The 19,202-nt window shown below is 48.2% G+C and overlaps 1 protein-coding gene across 3 annotated transcripts in view; it reads left to right on the top strand.

Annotated features, from left to right (window-relative positions):
* The window catches only part of SLC1A7 (solute carrier family 1 (glutamate transporter), member 7), a 92,328-nt gene extending 76,115 nt beyond the window's left edge, over positions 1 to 16,213 (top strand). Inside the window, exons 7-11 of one of the 3 annotated variants that reach the window (XM_006879691.1) lie at positions 405 to 638; positions 4,959 to 5,153; positions 5,831 to 5,965; positions 6,721 to 6,823; positions 15,876 to 16,213. In XM_006879691.1, the coding sequence (XP_006879753.1) occupies positions 405 to 638; positions 4,959 to 5,153; positions 5,831 to 5,965; positions 6,721 to 6,823; positions 15,876 to 16,094 (886 nt within the window). In that variant the 3' untranslated portion in view covers positions 16,095 to 16,213. Of the gene's footprint in view, positions 1 to 404; positions 639 to 4,958; positions 5,154 to 5,830; positions 5,966 to 6,720; positions 6,824 to 15,875 lie in introns of those variants that run through there. The other 2 variants (XM_006879692.1, XM_006879693.1) reach the window with 2 other exon arrangements.
* The last annotated feature ends 2,989 nt before the right edge of the window (positions 16,214 to 19,202 follow it).

Here is a 19,202-nt window from a genome sequence, read left to right as displayed (position 1 = left end):
TGGAGGAGAGCTAGGAGTTAAGCCAGGCCCTGCTGCTCACAGAGCCTCAATTTCCGTTGTATGGAGCCTTGTCAGCTCGACTTTAGGAGAAACGGAACATTAGCAGTGAGAACCAGCTTCCATGTCTTGGTTCCAAGTTCAGACCGCAGGAACGTATCCAGCCTTAACACAATTCAAATGGGGAAATGAGGAGGCCTGCCTGAGGTCACCCTTAGAGATGTGGCACTACCGGGGCTGGAACATGGCCCTTCTGAAGGCAGAGAGTTCTCAGAAGAGGACCCAGAGCTTGGCATCTTGGTACACGCTGTGCTTCGGTTCTTGTGTGGCCCCTGGGGTGCAGGGCCGGGGCCAGGGGAGGCTTACCTGCTGGGCCCCTGAGCTTCAGGCTGTCTTGTCCACTGCAGGTACTTTCCCTTTGGCATTGTCTTCCTCATTGCTGGCAAGATCCTGGAGATGGACGACCCCACGGCCGTCGGGAAGAAGCTGGGCTTCTACGCGATCACTGTGGTGTGTGGGCTCGTGGTCCACGGGCTCTTCATCCTGCCCCTGCTCTATTTCTTCATCACCAAGAAGAACCCCATCGTCTTCATCCGAGGCATCCTCCAGGCCCTGCTCATTGCACTGGCCACGTCCTCCAGGTATTCAGGGGCAGTGGGCAGGGGGCAGGTGGCAGCTCAACACTGCATGTTCAGTCTCAGAGCAAGAGAAGGGCCAGCCTGGGCCCTCCACAAGCCTACAGTAGCTGTGGCATGAAGGCCTGTCTTAAAATTCAAGTAGCAGAAAAATACTCTTTTCTTGAGGTCCTCTCCTCTCCCAAATGCCCACAATCCCTGAAATTTACTCAAAGGGCGTCAGCTTCCACACCTCAGAGGAAGAGATAATTGCTGATTTTTTTCCTTTTTAAAAAATTGTTATTTTAATGAAAGTTTACAGAAGAGTTGGATTTTCATTCATTCATTGTTGCACATTTTTCTCTCTATCCGCACCCAGTTCACTTTTTAAAAACAAACATTCATTGTGGCATCATTTTCTCTCTCCCTTTCCATCCCTTCCCCAGTCCACTTTATGCACCTCTTGTTTTGGACAGTTATAATACAGATAATGCTGAATAATATTTCCTTCATCTGTTCCAACACAGTGTTCATTATTTATCCCTTCTTTTCTTAGTTCACCCTCAAACCCCACATCAATCCTGTTTTATAGCAGTGATGTTATGCAGTATTTGTCCTTTTGTGACTGAGATGTTTCACTCCACATAATGTCCTCCAGGGTCACCCAGGTTGTGTAATGTTTTATGAGTTTACTGTTTTTCAGTGCTGCATAGTATTCTATTATGTGACTATACCGTAGTTTTTCTATTCGTTCATTTGTTAATGGGCACTTGAGTTGCGTCCACCTCTTTGCTATTGTGAGTAAGTGCAGTAATAAACATGGGTGTGCATATATCTGTTTGAGTGGCAGCTCTGGTTTCTTTACGGTATATTCCTAGTAGGGAAATTGCTGGGTCAAATGATATTTCTGTTTCCAACTTTTTGAGAAAGCGCCAGACCATTTTCCGTATGGTTGCATCATTTGACAATTGCTGATTAATCTACTTACAGTTGCTGTTGCCTCTCACTGCCATATGGTTCTGCTACTGGAGAGACCCCTCCTTCCCCATCCTCTGTCCCCCGCAGTTCTGAGGCCTTTGCCTGCCTACGGGGGGATAGCCTTACCGGATGCCCTGGTACAGCCTTGACAGTGGAGCTAGGCTGTGTGGCTCAATTTCAGAGCACCTTTCCTCCCTATCTGTGTGACTGAGGGCCAGTCACTTAACTACCTGGGCACCAATTTCCTCAACTATCTCTCCATGTCATAGCTGAGGAGGCTATAATTCACCCAGGATGAGATTGTTCATCTTTCTCTTGCGGTGCAGCTGGTGAATTCCAACTACCTGTTTTTAGGTAGTTTCAGATGGCACTACTCCTCTCTACTCACCAGGCTCCCAAAGCTCTCTTCCTTAGGTATGCTGTTTGCTGTCAAGTCAGAGCTGCCTCGTAGTGGATTTTCAAAGGCAGGAGGAGATTGCCCATCTTTAGTGGATTCACACTGTGAACCTTTGCATTAGCCGCACAATTATTTACCATTATGCCACCAGAGCTCTTATGTACTGTTGTTGCTGTTGTTAGGTGCCATTGAGTCAAGCATGACTCATAGCAACTCTATGAACAAAAGATCTGAACTCTATCCTGTCCTGCTCCATCCTCATACTTCCTGACACACAAGAGCCCACTGCAGCAGTCACCATATCAATCTGCCTGGTTGGGGGCCTTCCTCTCCTTCGCCGACCCTCCACCCTTCCCAACAGCATGCTCTTCTCCAGTGAATACTCCCTCCTAGCAACATGTCCACAGTATGTGAGGCGAAGCCTCTTTATTCTTGCCTCCAAAGAGCACTCTGGCTGTACCCTCTCCAAGATATATCTGTTCGTTCTCTTGGTCATCCATGGGATGTTCACTGCACTTCTCCAAAACCACAGCTCAATGTCATCAATTTTTCCATCATCTTGTTCGTTGTCCAGGTCTCGGATGCATAGCTAGCAATAGGAAAGACTATGGCCTGAATCAGAAATACCTTAGTCCTCAAACTGATATTGCTACTCCTCAATACTTTGGAAAGATCCTTAACTGCAGATTTTCCGAGTGCAATGTGTCTTTAAAAGTCTTTGTCCTCATGTCTAGTGAGGGGATACTTCTAGCCACGACCTCGTAGGGAGCTCTGGTGGTGTACTCTCTGGAGCGTTCGGCTGCTCACCCAAAGGGAGTACCTCTCTGGCAGTTTGAATCCACCAGCAGCTCCTGAAGAGAAAGATGGGCAATCTCCTGTGTGATTTACAGCCTCAGGAACCCAGTGGAGGATCAACTATGAGTCCATTCTAACTCAGTGGTAGAGAGACAGACCTCATATGGTGGTTGTGTGGGTTGAGATGACCCATTAAGAGCAAGGCTGCCTGCCAGATTGGGCCTAATAGATCAAGACTTGCCCTTAAGGATCCCAAACTGCAACTGTGTACCAACCTCAGGGAGTTGGGATTGTGCAGAGGTATTGTCAATCAAGTGGGAAAAGAAAGAAGTGACCATTTGCTGAGCATCTAACCCTGAGAAGAAAGGGTGCTATGGAAATTGCTTCATAACTGGAAGTCTATTTGGAGCATAGGTCACTTTTCCTCCAGTCCTTACTACCTCCCTATACCTAGAGCTGTTTCCCAATCTGTAAAATGGGGTTTTCTTCCCTAAGTTTCATGACCCAACCCCTGGGCAGCAGAAGGAACTCATGTGGGACCCAGGACAAGCAGAACCACGTTGAGGAGAAAGCCCCAGGAAACTATAAGCAGGGCAGGGGATGGAGACAAAGTCCCTAGTGGCTGCCAGGTCCTGGCCCACCCCTGCTTGAGAAGGACCGTAAGCTTCAGTGCAGAACTCCTGAGGCTTGTTAATGCCTCTGTCAGGTGAACCTGAGGTCCCCAGGCTGTGACGTCAGGGGAGAGGGAAGGGCACTGGAGTCATGCCAGCCTGAGTTTTAGTCTGAGCACTGCCACTCAACTCGAAACTCAACTCACTGCTGTCGAGTCAGAACCAACTCAGAGAAGACCCTCCAGCAGGTTCTTCAAGGCTGTAAATAGAACGGGAGCTGATCGCTCGTCTTTCTCCCTGGGAGCCGTAGTTAGACCACCAGAGAGGCGCCACCTATCGGTCAGCAGCGCCACTCCCTGTGGGGGCAGAACAGAGCAGAGCTCTCTAGCACTGCCATTAGGAACTTAAAGCCAAAACAGAGTTGCCACGGAGTCAACCTTGACCCGTGGTGACCCTGTGTGTGTCAGACTACAGTAGGCTCCATAGAGTTTTCAGAAGTGGATTGCCTGACATTTCTTCCAAAGTGCCTCTGAATGACATCAAGCCTCGAGCCTTTCTTCTATCACCTGAGTGTACCAGCTGGGGGCCACCTCACAGTCCCAGCCAAGGAGAGAGTTTCTGAGAGCTTACTATGTGCTAGACATAGGTTCAGGGCTTATTCATCTCATCTCCCTAATAACTCTATAATCAGCATGTTGGTCTCTGTTTCATTGCAATCGAACCAGAACTGATTCCCCAGCTGACCCTCCAGCAGGTTTTCAGAAACTGTAAACTGCATAGGAGATTTCCCATCTTTCTCCTGTAGAGCAGCTGGTGGATTCAAACTTCCCGCCTTTGAGTTGACAGCACAACTCTCTATTCACTAGGCCACCAGAACTCCCTGCATCTGGGAAAAGAAAACAAGGCTCGGAGGTTGGCTAACAGAAGGCTGGATTTAGAGCCTGGCAGGCCCCAGGATGTGGTGGTGACACAGTGGTTAAGCACTTGGCTTTAATGGGAAGATCTGAGCACCCCAGCCTCTCTGAAGGAGGAAAGGCCTGGGAAGCTGTTCTCACAAAGAGTGTGATTGTTCTTGTTATATACTGAGTCAGAACCAACACGTAGCGGACCTTCCAGCGGGTTTTCAGAGGCTTCTAGCATAAAAACCAGAGCCTAGAATCCTGAGGATCTGCTGTGAGTTGCAATCTACTTGACAGCAAGTAAAACTGTCTGGTCCCAGAGCCCCTGCTGTTAGCACTCGTGCCTCTCCACGCTCTGGCATAGTAGTGTGACTTGGGTCCCGGTGCACAGTGGTGCTCTGCAAAGGAACTCTCTCCCTTCCCAGTATGAGCAGGCCCGTGTGGTTCTGGGTTGGGGAGGGACTTCTCAGAGGCACTAGGCTCACCACCTCTCCTGTAAGGGGCCCACCCTTGTCCTTTTTCAAAGCCCTGTCAGCTGGTTTCTCCCCTGCCATGGGCGGGTGGCTGCCTGGGAGGGGTGGACTTTCTGTCACCAGCAGGCAGGCAGCCCGAGGCCTTGCCTGTCCTGGAGGAGGTGGTGGGCAGACACTGGCCCCTCTGCCCATAGCTCAGCCACACTGCCCATCACCTTCAAGTGCCTGCTGGAGAACAACCACATCGACCGGCGCATCGCCCGCTTTGTCCTGCCTGTGGGCGCCACCATCAACATGGACGGCACCGCGCTCTACGAGGCTGTGGCCGCTATCTTCATTGCCCAGGTCAACAACTATGAGCTGGACTTTGGCCAGATCATTACCATCAGGTACATACACTCCTGCTGGCACCTCACCTGTCTGTTGAAGAGCAGGAGGGCCCTGGAAGATTTAGGAACTCCCAGGCCTAAGGAAATTTCTAAGGCCCAGAGAGGTCAAGGGCACACCCCAGGCCACACAGCAGTGATCATGGGCTGTGACTGGGCTCCAGGCTCCTTCTTCAGTGCTGCCTAGAAGCTTGTAGGCAGAACAGGGAGAGATAGAAAGCAGGGCTGAAGGGGATCAGGTAGGCACATCAGGTAGAAGACAGAAGACCTTGAAGGTGAGACAGGGTGAGCAGAGGCCAGAGGCAGGCTAGAGAGACCTTGGATGTGTGATGTGTGGGGATAGGTGAGGAAAAGGTGTGGGATGAGGGCAGAGGCTGAGGGCAACATGCCATCCTGTAGATAAGGCCCCAGAAGGAGGCCTCAGCCAGTGGAGGACCAGAATCCATGGGGCTCCAAAGTACGGCTTCCTGGAACATTGATGCCACAGCCCCAGACACAGATTTTTCCACAAATGCCCAAAGAAGTTCTCCCAAGGACAAGGGTGGAGGACTATGGGATCATGAGACCTTGAGCAGGGATGCTGGCATTCCTAACACCCCATCTGTCTGTTCCTGGGGCCCTGGCATCCCTCACACTACATCGAGTCCTCTTTTTTTCCCTCTTTCCCTCCAACAACACAGCATCACAGCCACTGCGGCGAGCATCGGGGCAGCTGGCATCCCCCAGGCTGGGCTGGTCACCATGGTCATCGTGCTCACCTCCGTGGGACTGCCCACTGATGACATCACCATCATCATTGCTGTCGACTGGGCTCTGTGAGTGGAGGTCACCGTCTGTCCGCCCTCCACACCCCTCCGGGAAGGGGCTGGCTCCCCAGATACCACCAGGCACTAGCACAGAGGGGCTGGAGGCTGAGTCCCTTCCTCAGGGAGGGAAGCTGGGGGTGCTTCTGTGGTGTGGCACAGTGAAGGATGCTCCCAGTGACACAGAACTGGAGACATAATTTGTGGAACCCAGTGTTCAATATGAAAATACAAGCCCTTTGTTCCAACATAAACGTTTCAAGACGGCTGTCGCAGAACATTAATGCCAAGTGTGTGCCCTTCTGAGCACAGGGCCCTGAGCCCACAAACCAGCCCCACATCAACCCACTTCAATAGCACCAGGGAATGGGCTCGAGAAGTGCCGGGACATCACCTCACCAGTGATCTCTGCCCTGACAGCTGGTCATAGCCTGTGGTCAGAGCTGCCATGGCTTCGCTCCTTTGGCCAAACACTACCCTCTGCCAAAATAATAAAAAAGAAAATTAAAAAATCAGACTCATTAGTACCAAGAAATTCTGACTCCCAGTGACCCCTACAGGACAGAGCAGACCTGCCCTGTCAGGTTTCTAAGCTAAGCAAGCAGACTGCTGCATCTTCCTGCCACAGAGCAGCTGGTGGGTTCCAACTTCTGACCTCTAGGTTCACAGCCTGTGTTTTAACACTGTGTCACTGGGTCCTTTGCCTCCACCAGCTTCCTTTCTATTAAAGTGCCGAGCCACTAACTACTCCTACCTTGGCCTTCCAGGGACCGTTTCCGCACCATGATTAACGTGCTGGGTGATGCGCTAGCTGCTGGGATCATGGCTCACATCTGCCGGAAGGACTTCATTCTGAACGGAGGCACTGAGGTGAGAGGGGGACCTTGAAGGTTGGAGGAGGCAGGAAAGTGGCCCCAAGGATGGGGTGGGCAGAGCAGCTGGTCTTCCATGTTTCTGACCCTCAGACTCCTCATCAGTTAAATGAATGGGTGTGATTAATTAATTCCTCTCACATCTTTTTATTGAGTGCCCACCATGTCCAGCCCAATGTAGATAGAGGAGGACCAGTGGTGAACATAAAACTCCCTGCTCTGTGGAAGGGGAGACTGGTGGGTCAATGGTTAAAGCTCTTCACTGCCAATGAGACTGTCTACAGTTGACTTCTGAACATACACAGCCTTGGAAACTCTATGGGGTGTTCTACCTTGTCCTGTAGGACCAATATAAATCAGAATTGACTTGTTGGTACTGGGTTGGGTCTGGTGGACCCTATGGGAACTGGACTCCTTGAGGAGGAGTGTGGCATCAGGATTGGAGGGAGACTCACTTATAACCTGCATTATGCAGATGACACAAACTTGCTTGCTGAAAGTAAGGAAAGCTTGAGGCACTTGTTGCAAAAGATCAAGGAATGTGGCTTTTGGTATGGATTGCATCCCAATGTCAGGAAAATGAAGATTCTTACCACTGGACCAATAAGCAGCATCATGATGGGTGGAGAGGAGATTGACACTATCAACAGCTTCATCTTGCTTGGATCCACACTTAGCACCCCTGCTACCAGCAGTCAGGAAATGAGATGCATTGCAATGGGGAAATCTGAAGTTAGGAACCTTTCCAAAATATTGAGGAGTAGTGATGTCATTTTGAGGACTAAGGTGTATCTGATTCAGGCCATAGTCTTTCCTATTACTAGCTATGCATCTGAGAGCTGGACAATGAATAAGGATGACAGAAAAATAATTGAAACCTTTGAACTGTGGTGTTTAGAAGAGCACTGAGCATCCCATGGATGGCCAAGAAAATGAACAGAGATGTCTTGGATATAGTGCAGCCGGAGTGCTCTTTGGAGGCAAGAATGATAAGCCTTCACCTCACATACTTTGGACATGTTACTAGGAGGGTCTATTTCTTGGAGAAGGACGTGATGTTAGGAAGGGTGGAGGGTCGGTGAAGGACAGGAAGACCTTTAACCAGGTGGACTGACACGGTGACTGCTGCACTGGACTCTTGTGTTTCGGAAAGTGTGAGGAGGGCACAGGATAGAACAGAGTTCAAATCTTTTGTTCAATAGGGTTGCTATGAGGTGTGCTTGACTTGATGGCTCCTAACAACATCAACATGGAAACTGGCATTCTTGTGGGACAGTCTCCTTTATAAAAACTATGCTTCAACAAATGGATGTGGTAGGCTGACCCTCCTTCTTGGGGAAAGTTTAGGCTCGGTGAGGGGATAATTCATCCCTCAATGCATTATTTAGGTCAGGCCTCCTCTTCCACTAAGGCAGCCCGAGGAAGAGGCAGGGAAGCTTGGGAACTGAAGTCCAGAGAGGCCCAGTGATCTACCACATAATAGCACAGCTGTGAGAAAACCAGTGACATGGTTCTCAGCCCTGAGCTCCATTCTGCTCCTCTGGTGTGTACTCCACCCTAGGGTCTATCCTGTCCACCAGCTGCTCCTCGGGAAAAGGATGGACAATCTCCTCCCATGCGACTAACTGCCTCTGAAATCCCACTGGAGGCTCAGCTAGGAGTTAGTTCTGGCTTGATGATATATGCTATAATGGATGGGCACCATTATAATCCCCATTCTACAGGATAAAAGACCAAGGTTTAGAAAGATGATAGCAAATAACTTCTTGGTGTCCATTTGGAACTGACTCACACCTGACCCTCATTTTGGTTGTGTTTTTTTCTTGTTGTGTACTGTCGAATCAGATCCGACTGGCACAGGAGGAGATTGCCCCTCCTTCTCCAGCAGAGGGTCTGGTGGATTTGAACCAGGTGCCTTTGGTATTGCAGCACAACTTCTTGCCACAAGGCCACCAGAGCTCCTTTCTCATGTTTGGGTTTTTTTTGAGACTATAAACCACATGAGAGGATTATAGCTTTTCCCCCACAGGGGTATTGGTAGATTTAAACCAGCAGGGAAGCAGTGCAGCTTCCTACTGACTAGGCTGCCAGAGTTCTAGAAATAAGAACAACTAAAACTCATTAACAGTTTACTGTGTTGGACCCTGTTTTAAGTACTTTAACTATATTAACACTTAACATTTATGACCATTTTATGAAGTACTGTCATGATACAAGAGAGCTCTGGTAGCTTAGTGGTAAGGAGCTGTGCTGCTAACCTACATGTGGGCATTTTTAATCAACTCACTGCTCTGCAGGAGAAAGATGGGCATTCTATAATTACCCGAGTCTGTAAATGAGTTACAAGTGGCAAACAGCAAGAAGTGGAGGCAATCTTCAGATCCTTTTAGTTTCACAGAGAAGTTCTTGCTATTTACCACTGTATTGTTAGGCCTCCTGTTGGAAGCTAATAACCACTCACTAAGGGGCTCTGGTGGCCTAGAGCAAGAAGCTGCACTGCAATTCTGAAGGCACATGGTTCAAGGCCACCAGCTGCTCCCTGGGAGAAGGATGGGCAATCTCCTCCCATGTAATTAACTGCCTCTGGAAGTCTGCTGGAGGGTCAGCTATGTGTTGGTTCCACCTTTACAGTACACAACAACAACAGTATGGGCACAGCAGAGATTCCTACCCTCTTCCATATATTTCTTGGTTTCAGTAGTTCCTCTTCCAGACCCCTCACTTCAAAGTAAGGAAAGATCTGTATAACCATAAACCTAAGCACGCAAATGCCTGTACTTCATCATGCTCTGGTTAGATAACCTTTTCTAGAGGGAGAAACCCTCTGAGTGGAGTACCCAGGTTGGTCCCAGTTTGCTTTATAATAGGTTTTTATTTGGGAGCATCTGCAGAGCTTACTGTAAAAAGAGCAAGGACCATATAGGGACAGCCATGTCTGACTTTCACTGACTTCACAAGAGGGAACTGATCCTGTTAATGGCATCAGCCACACAAAACCAGTTCCTATGAGGTCAGACACATTCTCCACACTTTGCTGGGTCCAAAATCCAATGTGATATCTCACAGGACCATTTTGGAGACGTCAGAAGTTTATAATCCAGACTAGTAGCAGAATACCATCAGGACTGCTCCTGAAGCGTGCATGCAGGCACCTTAGCCTTCGGCCTCATGGCTTTAGACCAATGTTACAAAGTTTGCTGTCCTGTCAATATTGGCTTATCCTCACCTGCATCCTGTCAGTTGTCCAACAAACTTAGACGAAGGCTCTTAGCTTAGTTTTGGTTCTGTCCATTGGGGAGCGGGTAGAAATCCCATTTCATATTGATTCTTTGGTTCTGTGCTTCAGCTATGGCTGCTGCTGCTGCTGTAAGTCTAGCTGGCACAAGAATGTCTGGTCCTGAAAGTCATCCACTGCATGCCTGCTTCTCCTTTTGTGGGGAGACAGAGACTTTCTGCTGCTGGAATCTCTCAAATTTGTTGGTGAGACTGGCCAATCCCCTTGTAGATTGGTGAATACTGGCCAATCCTCCTGTGGAATGATGAGATAGCCAATTCCCCTGTGGATAGGTAAACACGCCTTATTCACATATTCCCGCCTATCAACATGGTCAGGTCAGATTTGGTGTCTAGGAAAGTCATACTGAAAAAAGATAAACTCCATACTTACACAATTTAGATTAAAAGGACTGAGGAAGAAAGATCACACTGATTGAAAAAAACAGACATAGTGAACAATTTTAACACTGATTGTTGGAGAGGGAGACAAAGACTTTCTTAAGAGTAGATGAAAAAACTGGAAATTATTTGCAAAAGATCACCCACACGGACTATAAGGGAAAAGAGTTCAAATATACTACTAGTGTTAATCTTGCTTGGATCCATGATCATCACTCTTGGCATCCACAGTCAAGCAATCCAATGACATTGCATTGGGAAAATCCGCTGTCAAGGACCTGTCTGAGGTGCTAAGGAGCAATAATGTCAGTTTAAAGACCCAAGGTGCACTTGTTCAAGCCATGTTCTTTTCAGTTGTTTTCTATGTGTCTGAAAGTTGGACAGTGGCTAAGGATGACCGAAGAGGAACTGGTGACTTCAAGTTCTGGTATTGAAGAAGAGTACTAAATATCCCATAGACTGCCAAGGATGCAAAGTCTTGGAGAAACTATCACCAGAGTACAACTTTAGAGTCAAGAATGGTGCCGCTTCACTTTACATACTTCAGGTATATTATTAGGAGGAGCCAGTCCTTGGGAAAAGACATCATGCTTGGAAAGGTGGAAGGTCAGAGAAAGGCAGAAAGACCCTCAACAAGATGAACTGATACTGTGATTATAACAATGAGCTTGAGTATATCAAGAATGAGAATGGGGAGCTCTGGTGACCTAGTGGCAAGAAGCTGCACTGCAATCCCAGAGATATGAGGTTTGAATCCACCAGATGCTCTGCCGGAGAAGGAGGGGCCATCTCCTCCTGTACCAGTCAGATCCAATTTGATGGTACACACACACACACACACAGAGAAAATAATAAAATAAAGAAATTTTTTAAAAAAAGAATGAGAATGTTGCAGGCTAGGACAGGGTTTAGAACTGTTGCTCATAGATCGATGGAATCTAACAACGGTATTAATCAAATACATTTTTAAATTTAAATTTGTATCAAATACAAATTAAAATTTACTTTTCTCTATGAAAAAAGTTCTTAAGAGATAATTTCATTTGAAAAAATATTTATTTATTTACTAACTTATTTCTTTTGTGGGGTTGGTTTAGTGTAACTCACTATGGACTGCAGCACCAGGGTTCCTGCTGATCTTTTAAACTTTTTCTTGTAATCTAGATGAAAGCAAATTGGTTTTACATGCAGTAGTTCATCTGCATTTTGAGTCGGGACACTGATGGCCGTCCCCACAATGTAACGGCACTCTTCCCATGTCCTCCCTGTGTGCACGCTTCTGTTTGGCCTCCTTTCCTGTCCTTGCCCATTTTTAAAGCCTTATCCCTGAGCAGATGCTGTGCTTGTAGTTTTGTTCTTCTTTTCTCCCCACTCTACCCAGGACATCCTACTGTGCTTGCTTTCCAAGCTGGTAGCTTGGCACCAGCCTCCAGGGCTGGTTTCAGAGTCACAGAAGCCAGAGTTTACATGATCTGTTAATCAGACTGCTCGGATTTCCTTCACTGTCTTTGATATCATTCACTCTTCTTTTTGCTCCTAATCAGGGGACAAGGAGGAAACCAACAGTTGTACCTTAGATGGCCACTTTCACCTTGTAAGACCCCAGATAGGACTCCGCATTATAGGACGTTGAACATGGTCTTTGCAGACTATGTTAGGACCATTGACTTTGATGTCCGCCAAATAACTGAAAGATTATTTATGCTGAGATAACCATTATCAATACAGATGAGTAGCCAGTAGGAAAGGGTTGGTTAAACAAATAATGGTAGCGTGACATATAAAAATATTCTCATCTGGGAAAAGGCAACAAAAGGTTCCCTGTGAGCAAATAAATATTCTCCCCACAAAAAAAAAAAAAAAATATTCTCAGTGAAAATAAAACCCAAATGTAAAGCAGAATATATGTAAGATTCTAGTCAATGATGTACCTTTTGGTAGTATGGGAATTTTAAAAGAGAAATTTATGATCAGTTTTTAAAAATTAGTTTTTGTTAAGAGCAAACACAGCAAAATGTATTTCAACAGTTTCTACATAAAAAAAAATCAGTGACAGATTTCATCCTTGGAGCTGGGCATCCATTCTTACCCTTCTTTTCTGAGTAGTTCCTTCTTGTATGTTTTAAAAAAATGTTCACATAACACTCACCCTTTTACACTTGAGTAGTTTTTTTAAATTTTATACTGATTTATTTACAAAGTTTGAATACATTGCTTTTCACAAAAGATCCTTCCCATTTCCTTCACTCCCCACCCACTGAATTGTGCAACCCTATGATTAACACCCTACCCCCCCATCCTCACCCTTCTGCTTCCACCCTCCCCACCCCCGCCCCTTGGATCCTCACACTCAATCTACAAGAGTGGTTTTACACAGTATTTGTCCTTGTGGGACTGAGTTATTTCACTCAGCATAATGCTCTCCAGTCCCTCCCAAGGTAGGTAGTAATTTACAAAATCATTGCTCCTGTGTGCTGCATAGTATTCCATCATGTACCACAACTTCTCAATGCATTTGTTTGTGTTGGACATCTGGGCTGTTTCCATGTTCTTGTGATGGCGAATGATGCTGCTATGAACATTGGTGTACAAGGCTCCATTTGAGCCTCACTTCTCATTTTCTTGGGTTATATCCAAGAATGGAATAGCTGAGTCATATGGAATGTCTATGTTTGGCTTTTTGAGGAAGTGCCAAACTGCCCAGAGTGGTTGTAACATTTGAGTAGTTTTACTGTAGTTATAAGGGGACAATGCTGGCTCCGTGGTAAAATTCTCGCTTTCCTTAGTGGTGAGATCAAAGTTCCATTTCCTCCAGTGTACTTCAAATGAGTCACCCCTCTGCCAGTGGAGGACATCCTGTTGCCATGATGCTAAAGAGATTCGAGCAGTATCTAGACTGATTAGAAAGGAAATCCTGGTGATCTTCCAAAAATCATCCAGTGAAAATCCTCAATCACAACGGCAGTCATGGCATCACCCTGAGTCGGGATCTGCCTCAGCAGCAGCTATACATGTAGACACAGAGTTCTACAGCTGTCACCAGTGTCTCATTCCAAAACATTTTCTCCATCCCTCAGAAAGCCTCTTAGCCATGGAAGTCACTCCACTTAGCCCTCTTCCCAACCCGTAGTTTACTTTCTGTCTATGGATTTATTTGAGACATTTTATTTAAATGAAATCAAATGTAACTTCACCCAGCACTATGTTTACAGGAATGATCTGTGTTAGGTAGCATGTTCAACTGTATGGGTATCTATACATGTTGCTTACCCAGTCATCAGTTTACTACTTTTGTGCTTTTGTGCATAATGCTGCTGTGAACATTTGGCTACAAATTTTTGTGCGAACACTTTTGTTCTTTTGTGGACACTTTGCAGCTTCTCTTGGTCATACATACTTACTTGTAGAATTGATGGATCTTGTTGTATGAGTACTCACCAGACTATCTTCTACACAAGCTACAGCATCTACACTCCCACCCACATTGAATGAAATATTCCAGTGTTCTAAACCCTCCCCCACACCTATCTTTTTTCGTTATAGCTGTGCCAGAAGTTTGAAAAAGTAGCACGTTGTGATTTTGGTTTACACTTCACTGGTAGCTAATAATGTTGAACATGTTTTCATGTGATTATTGCCATTTAAATATCTTTGGGGAGACTTTTATTCCAGTCCTTAGCTCATTTTTCAATTGAAGTAATGGTCTTTTTATTCCTGAGTTGTATATGTTCTTTCTGTATTCTGGATACTAACTAGTTTCTTTGCAGATACATGGTTTGCAAATATTTTCTCCTCTTCCATAAAATATCTGTTCCATAGAATGTCTCTTGATAACATCCTTTGAAACCCAAAAGTGTCATTTTAATGAAATTTGTTTGGGGCTTATTGTTTTGGTGTAGTATCTTGGAACCTGTTGCCTATTACATATCTTCTGTCAATTTGCTGCATTGAGGTAATCTGGGTTTGCTGTGATGCTGAACCTTGTGCCATGTTGTTGTTGTTGTTGTTATGTGCCGTTGAGTCGTTTGCGACTCATAGCAACCCTGTGTACAACAGCCCTAAACCCTGCTCTATCCTGTGCCAATCGCATTGCCTCTGACACATCCATCCCGATTACCCCAGTCACTGAATCAATCCACCTCATAGAGGGTCTTCCCCTCCTGTGCTGTCCCTCTACTCTACCCAGCATGATGTCCCTCTCCAAAGACCTGTCTCTCCTTGCAACATATCCAAAGTATGCCAGACGAAGCCCCAGAATCTTTGCCTCCAAGGAGTAGCCTGGTTTAACCTTCTCTAGGATGAATCTGTTTGTTTTCTTGGTAGTCCATGGTACATTCAATACTCTTCTCCAGCACCACAGCTCAAAGGTGTCAATTCTCCTTCTGTCCTCCCCAGTCATTGTCCAGCTCTCTGATGTGTAACAAGTGATTACAAAGACCATGGCCTGTATCAGGCGCACCTTCGTCTCCAGAGAGGTACTGTTGCTCTTGAGTATTTTAGAGAGGTCCCTAACAGCAGACTTTCCCATTGCAATACGTTTTTTTTATTTCCTGGCTACTGGTGCCAAGAGTGTTGACCGTGGAGCCGAGCAAACTGAAGCTGTGAACAATCTCAATCTCTTCGCCATCCATCCTGATGCTACCAATTGGTCCAGTGGTGATAATCTTTGTCTTCTTGACATTGAGCCTCAGTCCATACTGAAGGCTGCAGTCCTTGACCCTCTGCAGTAAGTGGATGAGGTCCTCCTCAGTTTCAGCAAGCAAGGTTGTGTCATCTGCATAATGCAGATTGTTGATAGATCTTCCACCAATCCTAACGCCACACATCTCCTCATAGCCCAGCCTCTCAGATAATCTGCTCTGCATACAGGTTGAAAAGGTATGGAGATAGGACACATCCCTGGTGCACACCCTTCCCAATTTTGAACCATTCAGTGTTGCCCTGCTCTGTTCTGATGACTGCCTCTTGGCCCAAGTATAGGTTTCACATTAGCACGATTAAATGTTCTGGGATTCCCATTCTTCTCAGAGTCAGCCACAGTTTGTTATGATCCACGCAGTCAAAAGCCTCTGCATAATCAATGTGCCATAGAGGTGTCAAATGCCATAACGGCTGCCCATGGTGGACAGTGTTTGGTGGAGCTCCCAGTTTAAGATAGGTTTAGAAGTAAGAGTGGCATCCACTTCCTAAATCGCATCCCTCTGGGAACTCTATGAATTTGGAGAAACAATGATAGTTATAGAAAGGCTTCAGGCCTTTTGTTCACAGGGTCGCTATGAGTCGTGCTCGACTCGATGGCAATCAACAACAACAAAAACAGCAGTGTCTAACCTCAATCTCTCATGCTGCTACCAAGGCCTATTTCCCCTCTCCAGAAACTGCTGCCCTGTGAGACCAAGCCAGTGAGCCTCCAGGAGATCGTGGCGAGTCAGCGGAATGGCTGCGTGAAGAGTGTGGCGGAGGCCTCAGAGCTGACACTGGGGCCCACCTGTCCCCACCACATCCCTGTACAGGTAGAACAAGATGAGGAGCCATCCACTTCCTGCTTGGACCACTGCACCATTGAGATCAGCGAGCTGGAGACCAACGTCTGATCCTAGGGGGCAGTAGGGGTCGGGGGAGGCCTCTCGGATTAGGGAATCGATTCCAACTTGCCAACATTTGCTGAGTGGATGACAGGGGCCAGGCTCACACATTCTCCTACTCCTGAGAGGCTGGAATTGGTACACCTGACAGCGCATGGAGTCTCAGAGACGGAGGCCACTTGTAGGGTCCCCAGCCAGGGAGGGAAGGGCCTGTAGAGCTCACTGCAGCTGTGGTCAGAAGCCGCAGTCTCCACCGTGTTAGCCTTCGGGGCACAGACAGAGGTCATGCCCCCCCCCCCACATTCTGGGTGATGGGTGGAGACTCCAAGAGCTGGAAATATTTGCCCAAGATCTTGGAGCAAGTAATATCAGGGTCGGATACTACTCAAGTCTTTGACGCCCCGGCTGCTTTCTCCAGGACAAGGTATCTGGGGCCCCAGAGAGGTTCTGTCCCTCCCCGTAGGCCCCATATTCACTGCTCTCACTTTATTAATGAACAGTCACAACGTCCTGGTTTCTGTTCCAGCTGAGTCCCACCCAGGCAGGCCTCCATCTCACCTCATCTCATGTCCTCGCCAAACAGCTCCCTCTAATCCCCAGGACAGGCCTCTCACGAGCCACAGCCCATGTGAGCTCTCACAGTGCTTATCCTTTGGGGCAATGCCTTTACTAGAGCTGGAAGGGCCCTTAGCAACGTCTAGACCAGCCTCCCACTGGACAGACCAGCAAGCTGGACCTGGGTGGGGGAGGCCCGGACTGACATGCTACGGTCAAGCTGCCAGTGTGGGCCTGGGGTCAGAACCCCCAAAGTCTGTGCGGCAAGTCTGAGTTAGATTTTCTGCTCCTTCCTGTGTTTGCAAATCCAGTGGCCACTAAATAAACATATTTTGTTTCTAAAGGCTGTGGGCTTTTCGTAGGGAGCATGCTCTGTCCTGATTGGCTACTCGTGCAGACAGCCTATGAGGAGGCAGTCAGAGTCTGCACACCTGCCTAGGTGGACAGAGTGGACAGATCTGTTTGGACCTTCAGAGGGTGAACAGGCCTGTCTAGGATGCCAGAGGGCAGATGAGCCTGTTTGGGTGACTGGAGAAAGGGCAGGTTTGTTGGAGCTGCTACATACAAAGGGGCTCCAAGTGCAAGCAGACCTTCCTGGGAACCCCTCTTAGCAGCCACAGTGCAGCTGGGCCTGGTCCAGGTGGCCTGGCTCTGCTCTGCAGGTAGGGCTCTGAGATCAGGCCCCACGGAGAAGAAGTGTCCTTAGCCAGTCTGGCTCCCTTTGGTGAGCACTTGGCTCTAGGGAGGAGGCGTGCCCAGGGACATTACCAGACTGTCCTCTTGTCCTCCTTACCCCTCAAGGCTCATCCATTAGGCTTGCAGAGGACACAACCCTGACCACATAGCCTGCTCTGAAGGGCCTGGGGGAAAAGGCATAGGATTGGGGTGTGGAGCCTGGGAATGGATAGGGCTCTGCAAGTTCATTCAGTCAGGACAACCCCCAGCCCTCTGATCCTGTCTATGACCATCTTCATCCCAGGGCCATGATAGCTGGGACGTCTGGGACAACAACAAGTGTAGTCTGAGGGGCCCAGAGAGGGCACTGACCCAAGATCCTCTCGCCCACTTAGAGACTGGGATTGGGAGGGCCACCAGAGGCACAGCCTTCCTTTGTTGAGATCAGGTCACCTAGGAACAGTCAAGTGCCAAACTATGGGTCACTCACATCTTCAGGTAGACAGGCTTATTCACCCCTTCCCTGTCCCACATTTCTGAAGCCACCCAGTCCACTCCAACACAAAGCAGGAATCCGTTTCCTGTCAGGCTTGGCAGGAGCCCCACAGCTCATGCTTAAGTACCTCCACTAGTGAGAGGCCACTCCTTCCTGGCCTTTAGCATCTCACAACCCTATGGGGCAGCTCTGTGGTCAGAAATTCTTCTGTGTCTCTGGGTTTGGCCATTCATAGCTCCTCCACTGGTCCCAGTGCTGCCTACATAGAGGTGGTGAACAAGGCCATTACCTCCTCCTCAGAAGCCCTGGGGAGATCTGGGCCCCCAAGTTGGCTCTGCTCCTGCTCCCAGGCCTGCCTCTGGTCCCCTTCCCACCTCAGGCATCCTCTAAGGGATAGACCCCATCAGAGATGACCCTCCAGGAGTGGCTTGAGCTGCGCCAAGGCAGGCAGGTCCTTTGCTTGGACACAGCTACTAGGGCTGTGGTGTGAGCTCACAGGAACACTGTGGGGACCCAGCCCCTGCTGTGGAGTCCCTCTGAACTGGTGGTGGACACACATGGCCAGGCTTCCTATCCCCTGCAGAGAACTCTGAGCCTGTACCTCAGCCTGTGTGCAAGTGGGCCCCAGAACTGAAGCTGGCTCGTCTGCCGGGGGAGCCAGGGTGTTTGTCTCCTCCCCACCTTCTCCTGCAGCCCAGCACTCAGCAGGAAGCGCACACAGACATGGCACAGGCTGCAAGGGATAATGCTTTTATATTAGTTTTTCTGTAATAAGAAAAATCAGCTTTGAGATTTTTATAATTATTTTTCTTAAAAAAAAAAAAAAGGAATAAAAAAACATAAGGCGCCCAGAACTTTCCAGTAGGCCCAAAGAATGAAGACAGTATCAGGCAGGCTGCGGCTGGGCCCCTCCTGCCTCTCTCTGGCCCAGCTCCACGATCCCTCACTCCAGCTTTAAGGCTCTCAGCAGCCCTGCAGGCTCTCCGGTTGGGCCGTGAGTGGGGCTTGCCCACCAGGGAGGTACCAGTGGCCCCACCAGACCATGGCAGGGGAGAGTGCTCAGCAGTGATGACCCCAGCAGCTGGGCAGAGCTGCAGTGGAAGGGTGGGGCGGGGCAGCAGTTCTGAAGGTCCCGTCCACAGGGAAGAGAAAGGAACAAAAGCCAGCTTTTGTGAGTTCCAGAAGGTAGCAGGCACCTGGCCACAGAGAACATGGAGAGTCTTATGTCTTCTCCAGGGGATGGACGGACAGAGGGACAGGGCAGATGGTGGTTGGGACAAGAGCTGGGGATGGGATAGGCTGTGGGGGCTGTTTTGCACATGACTGTGTGTGTGCATGTTGGGGAGGGTGCCTGTGTGTTCCAGGCCCATCCCCAGCCCGCATGACTCAGA

Source organism: Elephantulus edwardii, unplaced genomic scaffold, assembly GCF_000299155.1.
Source record: "Elephantulus edwardii isolate Elephantulus edwardi_28Jun2011 unplaced genomic scaffold, EleEdw1.0 scaffold00005, whole genome shotgun sequence".
NCBI lineage: Eukaryota > Metazoa > Chordata > Mammalia > Macroscelidea > Macroscelididae > Elephantulus > Elephantulus edwardii.
This window is presented reverse-complemented; position numbering and strand designations above follow the sequence as displayed.